The sequence below is a fragment of the Eutrema salsugineum genome, unplaced genomic scaffold (assembly GCF_000478725.1).
Source record: "Eutrema salsugineum unplaced genomic scaffold, Eutsalg1_0 scaffold_11, whole genome shotgun sequence".
NCBI classification, from domain to species: Eukaryota; Viridiplantae; Streptophyta; class Magnoliopsida; order Brassicales; family Brassicaceae; genus Eutrema; species Eutrema salsugineum.
This window is the reverse complement of record NW_006256901.1, coordinates 8513126-8522364: the sequence shown is the minus strand read 5'-3', so window position 1 is coordinate 8522364 and position 9239 is coordinate 8513126. Positions and strand designations below refer to the sequence as shown.

The 9239-nt window shown below is 37.4% G+C and overlaps 1 protein-coding gene across 2 annotated transcripts; it reads left to right on the top strand.

Annotated features, from left to right (window-relative positions):
• Window positions 1–3632: 3632 nt before the first annotated feature.
• On the top strand, window positions 3633–8699 carry LOC18026055 (probable DNA helicase MCM9). 2 transcript variants are annotated; one of them, XR_002901299.1, is made up of 20 exons: window positions 3633–3838; window positions 3930–4032; window positions 4155–4263; window positions 4367–4505; window positions 4589–4655; window positions 4790–4964; window positions 5087–5186; window positions 5474–5571; window positions 5701–5766; window positions 5863–5955; window positions 6191–6307; window positions 6388–6460; window positions 6771–6837; window positions 6984–7065; window positions 7247–7368; window positions 7499–7566; window positions 7683–7968; window positions 8050–8097; window positions 8181–8333; window positions 8451–8699. XR_002901299.1 is itself a non-coding variant. In XM_024160733.1 (20 exons), the coding sequence occupies exons 1-20, from the start codon at window positions 3705–3707 to the stop codon at window positions 8504–8506; spliced, it is 1980 nt and encodes a 659-aa protein (XP_024016501.1). In that variant the 5' UTR covers window positions 3633–3704; the 3' UTR covers window positions 8507–8699. The 2 variants fall into 2 exon arrangements, 1 of the variants encoding a protein (XP_024016501.1); XM_024160733.1 differs by having other exon boundaries at window positions 7683–7792.
• Window positions 8700–9239: the final 540 nt, after the last annotated feature.

The following is a 9239-nucleotide window of genomic DNA, read 5'->3' as shown; positions in this document are numbered from 1 at the left end:
TTTACTAGTTTTTCAGTTGATTATATAGTCCAGAATAATCTGTCTCTGAGTGTATTATTCTCTAATATGTTCAATATCAAGTTTTTTCTAACTTTTTCATCCTAAGTTGATTATTATTTGCAAAATGATCTTAAAACTATAAAAAAAATATATTGTGTAGATTATGTTATAACATCTTAATATGATATAAAATATATTTTTTTCTATCAAAATTGGGATGTTGTGATATTGTGTAAATTGTATCATAACATCCCAATCTCTGAACGCATGAATTTTTGTTTAGTTTTTCTAAAAGTCAAAATTATTATATAACATCTGAGTTTTACCAGTTGTACTAGTTGTACATTGTATCATGGCCTCCACATACAACATACATTTATGATTCTCTCTATCATTGGATGTTAGAAAAACACAGAGATCCTCATCATTAGAAATAGTAAACTGTTCCTCACCTCCTACAACCAGCAATTAAATGCAACTCATTTCCAATTTAACCTTACTTTCATCTAATGCAAGGTTCTTGTATATCCTAGCTTCTATCATCGACAGACTTATCTCTCACACAGGTGTCTTCAACATTAAACTGTATATGTGACCTTGGCATTTAAAATGTATGCTGATATTTTTGCTCATCGTATATCAAAACAATACAAAAAACTCAACCAGTAATACTATTTATCGACAGTTATACCTGCTCTATACATAGTAATACTAGTTGCACCAAATTTTACTCAATAAATCATGACTTCAAGTAATACCAGTTTTACTAGTTATACTACATTTTCCAATAATGCTAGTCATACCCAGTTCTCCTATCGCAAAAACTGGATGGTCTCGCCGATTACTTACAATGCACTACGATTCAACCACTAAAATAGTTATATTACCAAATTGAAGTCCAAATCAACCTAGAAATCATGATCAAACACCCAATGTGCATACTAAAATAATCAAATCTAATGCCTAACTCAATAACTGAACTGACCTGGTTCAGGCTAGAGCAGCTCGATAGAGGAAAAAATGGCGATGATGGAGATGTCGATGGCGGCGGCTAAACCAGAGCCCGATCTCCCTGACAGTGGTGGCTACGGCCTTCTTCTTTCTTGTCTGACTTCTCTAGATCTTCTCCTTCTTTGTCACTAATCGGAGGCAGAGATCGTGATCTCTCTACTTCTTCTTCAACCTCTTCCTCCATTCTTGATGCTTCAACCCTCGAAGGCGGATCAGAACTCTCAACCCCTTTTTTGGAGCAATTTTCCTCTTCTTCCTCGTCCACCTTGTTCTAGGAGGCATCTTTGGGATTGTGAATCGAATCCAACTACTTATCGTTGAGTCCATGGCGTCGCCTGCAATTCGACTGTTAGATTGGGTTGAATTGGTACTTCCCTCGTCCAATGCAATTGAGTTTTCATTGTCTTCTTCTTTGTCTTCTTCTTCGTCTTTCTTCCTCTTCTTCGTCACCTTCTTCTTCCTTGTCTGACTTCTCTAGATCTTTTCCTTCTTCGTCACTAATCGGAGGCAAAGATCGTGATCTCTGTACTTCTTCTTCAACCTCTGATGTGTGCTGTCGTGAGGGGTGTCAAGTTTTACCCTAAATGAAATCAATAGCCGCAAATGCACATGTGATCGATTGTAGTACTTAGGGATCAAATCCACAAGGAAGGAGGATCTTTCCTGCAAATGCCTTTGAAATAAATATAAAGTAAGGAAGTCTAGAACCAGGCGTTTTTGTAAGGGTTTTGGTCGTGTCTTTAAAACGTAAAAACTAATCTTAACGAGAAAATACGAGAATTAAAATGACCTAATAATTAAACTTAACGAAATCGACTAAAAACGAGAAAACGGCTAAACGTAATTGCTTAAATGAAAATCGATCATGAGAATGAAAATCATGAACTAAACTTTGAAATAAAATCGATGTAAATCTATAGAAAAGAAGGCGCTGGATTTCAGAGAAGTTTTCTCTGGGGTATGAACGATTCAAAATATTGCTAAAGAGTAAATTTGATAAGATCTTAGCTTAAACTTTTCGAACTAGAGTCACAGACGTATGAATACGCCACTGTCGTGATCATAGACAACTATCTCTCTGAACCCTGACCAGTAGGTTTCCACTCTGGCCATGGAAGAGAAAAGATGCATTATTTTTAAGACTCGTCAGCATTCACAAATCGCCCATAGGTAGTTTCCACTCCTATATTTGTTTTGCTCTCCCAAACTAGATCTGACACCGGATGAACACTTTCGTTTCACCAAGCACCTAGATCAGATTGTAGTTCAAGACGCTACTCTCATGCAGTAAAAGTAAATTCAGAAGAAACAGTTCTCAGATTCGGCTTCAATAGCTCATGGGATCCTCATCGAACATATGTATCCCCATCGAAAACCCATTTGACCCAAAAATAAAACTGCTCAGACATGATGAACGAAATCAAAAACATAGTATTAAAAAGTAAAGCAATAATCGAAATTGAAAAAGAAAGAGCAAAGGTTCAAGAGACAAATCTTTTTCTCCCTAAAAGCTAAAACTTAAAAAGTATTCTAAAACAATAAGAGCATATGAGGTCATGCGATTAGGGTTCCTAAAACATGTATTTATAGTGCTCAAGACATCTCTAGGCGTCACTTAGGGTTTCTCCAAATGAGAAAATCATTTTGGGCTTCAGAAATGGGTCTTCGAGTTCGAAGTTGGCTGGCCGCGGTCGGGAAGTGCGTGACCGTGGGGAATGGATGCTTGGCCGCGGTCGGAAAGTCTCTGACCGTGGTGAAATGACTGTTGGCCGTGGGTAGAAATGCTTGCCGGCTGGTTTACGGGACATCTTGCTCTTCGCGTATTTTTTTATTGAACCGTTGGATTGCCATCTTTGAGATATTTCCATCTTTGTGATCTCCAAATTTGAGCTGGATCAGATGGTGAGAAGGCCTTCAATCAGGGGTGAACTTCTGACGTTTTGACTATGAGCTGAAAATCTGGTCTTCTATCCATTTTGTTAAGCTTTTCCTTAAATTTCATGAAAAGAGTTTTGAAACTACAAATACTAGAAAAACGTAATAAAAGTATTTGAAGCAATAAAAACATAGAAAAAGTATTTCAAAAGGATTCATAAAAGTGATCAAAATACGGTGTTATCAACCTCTTCCTCCATTCGTGATGCTTCAACCCTCGTAGGCGGATTGGAACTCTTAAGCTTTTCTTTTGGAGCGATTTTCCTCTTCTTCCTCGTCCACCTAGGAGACATCTTTGGGTTAGAGGCTAGGGTTAAAGAATGGGATAATCATTCAATTACAGTTTTGGGGGAAAGAGGATTAGATCTCTAGTTATTCCTCTTTCTAGTTTCACGAAGAGAGATTTAAAATCGGGAAAAGAGGAGAGAAAATGGAAAGAAACTGTTAGAAATTATATCAAAATAGGGAATTTTATTTTTTTAAATTAAGTATTTGGGTCGGATTACATCCGATATCACTGGATGAGTGGATAAAACCTAGGTTTAAGATATAATTTTATTGAATTGGGTTAGGTTGAGTTATGTACCTACTATATTTTGAAAATTAAAAATAATTACATCGAAAAATATTTTAAATATGGGGAGAAATCAGACTTGGATTTGAGGAGGAGGGATAAATGAGATGATTTCCCCTCCGGAAGACCCATTTACTCATTTCCCGCGCAAAACCCTTAACCTTTCTCCTTCGCCGGCGCGACGATGATGGAATCGCCGACACAGACGGCGGAGCACATAGAGTCTATGACGGAGTTTCTGATGAACCACTATTCCGATCAGCTCCGCGACATCTCTCTCTCTACCGATCCCAAACTTCACTACCCTCTCTTTCTCGAGTAATGCTTTATTTCTCTCTCTCTCTCTCTCTATCTCTCTCTCCATGAATCTTCTTTTCATTTACTGCACTATCACTCTCTCTCTCTCTAGATTCGCAGAACTCGTTGATGATAATCCGAATCTGGCGCATCTTGTTTTCTCCAATCCCGAGCAATTTCTTCGTCACTTCGACGATTCAGCCATTTTGGCTCACGTATGTTACTCAACTTGATGATGAATCATCTGTTTTTTTTTGGTTCTGGATTTTGTAGTTTAATTGTAAATCAAATGTGGGATTTCAGTAATCAGATAGACGAGTTTTGTGTTTGGGTTTAGAAAATTGCGTTGGAGCAGATGAAAAAATTTGAGAACAAGATTGGGACCGAGAAGAGATTTATACATGTTCGTATAAACACTAGTGGATCCCCTCTAGAACGAAGCCCTGGTGTGTGTGTGTGTGTGTGCGTCTTATTCTATCTACAGAACATTTTTTTTTTTTTCCATCGAGTTTATTCTGCTTCTCTTAGCTTATTTTGGTTTTGTCACAGACTCTTTCCCGAGTATTGGTCGGGTTAGAGTAAAGCACCGTGGGATTCTGCTGATGTTGAAAGGCACAGTGATTCGTTCTGGGGCTGTCAAAATGTACGAGGGAGAACGGATGTATAGATGCCGAAAATGCAAGCACATGTATGTTTTGTGTTGTTTAATTTGGATTTTGTCACCTCTTGTTCTTGTGTTTCTGCCTGACTGTGAGTTGATTCCTTGTATAGGTTTCCTCTTTTCCCTGAGTTGGAATCGATAAACTCAATCGTGAAACCGCCCTTTTGTCCTTCCCAGGTTTGTCACATTGTATCTCATTTCATTCTTTTACTAGCAATGCTCCTTTCCACTGAAACCGTGTTCGTAGCTTCCATTTTCTTCTAAATAATTGATATTATAACACTTTTGAAATCTTCAACTCTTGGTGACAGCGGTCAAAATCTTGTGAAGGCACAAACTTTGATCCTGTGGAAGATACAGTCACACGCCATGACTATCAAGAAATCAAAATCCAAGAAAATACTCAGGTTTTAGGTGTTGGGGTTATCCCAAGGTCCATTCTAGTCGTCCTGAAAGATGACCTTGTTGACATTGTTAAAGCTGGAGGTACAACACCATGGCTATAATTTCCAACACTTAGTCTAACCATTTTTAGGGTGCTGGCATAAATGCTCCGCCTCCTGAGATTAAAATTCAGTAACATCTTTCTTATTTTCTTTTTTATGCAGATGATGTTGTTGTCTCTGGCATCTTGACGTCAAAATGGTCTCATGACTTAAAAGACGTTCGCTGCGACCTTGAACCTATGTTGATCGCCAATCATGTCAGGTAAATCGTAAATAGCTTGGCAACTTTGATAAAGCAAATCCCTGTTGATCAATTTTATCAAGGAAATCTTTTAGTATAAAAAATGGTACTGTTTTGTTTGCCCAAAACAATCAATGAGGCTAACTAAACAATGAAGTAGCTCCCTCAAAGGTTTTGTCTCCGGAGAGTTATTGTCGGTATTTGAGGAGATTCTATTTCCTCATATTCTGAGTTACTATTGGGCATTGCCATTTCAGTTATTAACTCACTTCTACCTCATTTTCACCTGTTATCCTGCCGCTCTGTAGAAGAACTAACGAACTCAAATCAGAAATTGACATATCTGATGAATTGATCGAGAAGTTCAAGAAGTTTTGGAGCCACTTCAAAGATACCCCTTTGAAAGGTAAAAAGTCACTGTTACTTTGGAAACTATTTTGAACAACTATTATGTCCTACCAAGTAATATATGGAAATCAAAAGTTGAATATTTGTTAAAACTCATGCTAAGTTCTTTAGTATTTGATTAAGCCAGGGAGAAATGCTATCCTACGAGGTATCTGCCCACAAGTCTTTGGTCTCTTCACTGTTAAGCTTGCAGGTATGCTGAATGCATACTTTTTTTTTTGGTGTCAACATCTATTCTCATTGAATTGCCTAGAAATTTGTTCATGCATGTGCATGTGTTAATATGCAGTTGCCTTAACACTCATTGGAGGTGTGCAACATGTTGATGCCTCTGGTACAAAAGTCCGGGGAGAGTCTCACTTGCTTCTTATTGGTGATCCAGGTCGGTGTCAACCACTGAGTGTTTCCATTCTTATATACATATCTACGCATGGCTCTTAAATTGTGAATGAGATGCAAATTTTTGGCCGAACTAAATTGATTTGGAACTAGAGTACTTAACAAGAGATTTGAGTATAGTAAAATGTACTGTGATTTCTTGTTTAGATGCTGATTCAACTCTAAATGGGAGTGTAGCTTGACTCGGATCCACTTTTTACGTTGTTAATATGTGGCAGGCACTGGAAAATCTCAGTTCTTGAAGTTTGCTGCAAAACTAAGCAACAGAGCTGTAATCACAACAGGACTAGGAAGCACAAGTGCTGGATTGACTGTAACTGCGGTTAAGGATGGAGGTAAGCGCTCCAATCTTATCTCTTGTGTTGGGTCCTTCTTAACACTTTTTTTCCGTTTATTCTTACTAATTTGTTTCCAGGGGAGTGGATGTTGGAAGCTGGGGCTCTTGTTCTTGCAGATGGTGGACTTTGCTGTATTGATGAATTTGATAGGTACTCTCCAGATGCCAGAGGGAAGAAACATGTAGTATATTGTTAATTAAATTAATCCATAGTGTTATCTGCTTGAAAAGTTTGATTTACAATGAACTTGAAGTGTTCTTGTGGTCTTGTGAAATATCTGGCATCTTATCACTGACAAGAACTATCATCATTAGTATAAATTGGTCAGCCTAACATAGCAAGCATTTTAGTATCCTTTCAATTTATATCAGCTCTATTTGTGCATCGACTTTGGTTCTATTGCTTCTTCCTTGAAAGACACAACTAAAACTAAGGTGCTTTTTTTCTTTCTTTCTTGAAGCATGAGAGAGCATGACAGAGCAACCATACATGAAGCAATGGAGCAACAAAGCATAAGCGTTGCCAAGGTAGACCACTCTATAGAACTTCTTTATGTACATTTTTCTTTTTGTCGCACAGCACCACAAGCTGTACATCGTTCCTATTAAAACAGCTTATGCCTTATTTTGTTTCTGTATTTGTATGTTTCTCATTGTGTCTTTTTAATTTGAAGGCTGGCCTTGTAACGACTCTTAGCACAAAGACAATCGTCTTCGGTGCTACAAATCCTAAAGGACAATATGATCCCGATCAGTGTATCCATTTTTAGAAAACCTCAGACAAGCTTTTGCTTTCATACATGCCTACTGATTTTCCAATAAAAGTTGGTGCTATCACTTATAGAAGGAAAAATGTTCCTGTTTTCCGTTAGCATTTGAGTTTATTTGGTGTACTTGTTTTGATATTTTTCTTCAGAATGTTCTTAACTGAATTTAGCTCTTTCTGTAAATACTGCCCTCTCCGGTCCCTTGTTGAGCAGATTTGATATTGTACTCGTTCTTTTAGATACAAAGAATCCTGAATGGGATAAAGTTGTATCCTCCCACATCCTTGCTGAGGTATCTTCCTTTAAAGAAGTCTATATTGTATTGCATTGCATACTTAATGGCCCTTATTAAGAAGAGAGTTTATATGTGTGGCAATATATATGACTTTTATGTCTCTAATAATTTGATGTCATCAACTCAGGTGGAAATAGAGCAAGGCAGATATGTCGATGATCTGACTACGATTTGGCCACTACCGATGCTTCAAAGGTACCTGATGTGTACAGAAGAGTTACAAATTATTTTCCCTGCAGAGAAGTCTGAGATGACAGATGCGTTTGATCCTAGAAATTGCTAATAAACTCTTACAATCCTGACCTATGCAGGTACATTCAGTTTGTAAAAAAAAACTTCAGGCCTGTCCTGTCAAAGGAATCAGAAGAAATAATTTCAAGTTATTATCGACTCCAAAGAAGATCATCAACACATAATGCAGGTATCTTCTAAGCACACTTCTTTGTTTTCCAGATGTTAATTTTTTTTATTAACATGGAACAGTGTCTTCTTATTCTTTATTTATATCAAAAATTGCTCTGCAACCCCATTCTTACTGGATGTAAGTGTAGCCAAGAGATAGGTCGATCGATTTCAAATCCACTTGATACTTGCTTGGTGGGTACAATGAAACAATTTAGATAAATCCTAAGGTGGGGTGATATCTTTCATGTAATTTGCTTTTACTTTGAATTGCAGCAAGAACAACCGTGCGGATGTTAGAAAGCTTAATCCGTCTAGCTCAAGGTAGCTCTTATGTTATCCTCTTTATCAATCAAATCACTACATAAGAAGAAGAAAAAATGATTAATTGTATAATGGTGTCACAGCTCATGCAAGGCTGATGTTAAGAAATGAGGTCACACGATTGGATGCCATAACAGCAATCCTGTGCATTGAATCGTCGATGACCATTTCAGCCATCGTGGACAGTATGGGGAACGCGCTGCACTCTAATTTCTCTGAAGAACCGGATCAGGAATGTATCCTTTTTTCAAACGTTTCCCTAACTTTTGTTCTAGATATCTTTGTTTAGTTACAATAGCATTGACGCTTGAAAGTTTTGTAATTTGAAATTCCTAACTTATAGCAACCAACAGACGCGAAGCAAGAGAAGATCATCCTTGAAAAGCTAAGAGGAGACGACATTTATTAGCGTGTGCGAAGAGAGGGAGATAGGGTTGCAATATTATCTCCTTATGTGTCTCCGGCAAAGTTTCATATGTACCGAGTTCATTATGTGGTGGGTTGCATACTTACTGTAAAAGATGCATGTTTTCTATCTCCGTGTCCGATACAGTTAATTAGTTAAAGACGGTCGGTCTTCTACAACACAATTTGCCTTCAAAATTTAGAGAACCAAAAATATTATCATTTACAGTAATTATTTAGGATCGACTTAGACAACTGTATAAAACACAATGTTCATAAGATTGTAAGGTAGTAACCAGAAGCTCGGCTTCTGTATCCGTCGGATATTCCCTCCACTAGCCCAAACAACAAAGGTTTCGCTAAGTTATAACCCAAATCAAAAGCTCAAAAGAGAAGTAAAATTTTAGAGTTCTGGAGAGGAAGAAATTTCCAGAATTGTCATGATAAATTGGTTTCATCATGTTTAGGATAAGGCTTAGTGTCTGACTAACGAATTCAGAGTAAAACAAGTGACTAACCAGTTCAGAGTAAACAAGTGAAAAGAGTTATAATTTTTTGGCCCATCATAATTATGGCAAATTATTTTATTTTATTTGATTTCTTCAGTGTTTTTTCTTTTGGCGTCTTTTTGATTACACAAAGCCCAAAACGGGCAGATTACATGAGGTTTCAAAGACCAAAACCTTTACATAGCAAGTCCAACAATCCAACCTATTGACCAAATGAGACAAAGATGT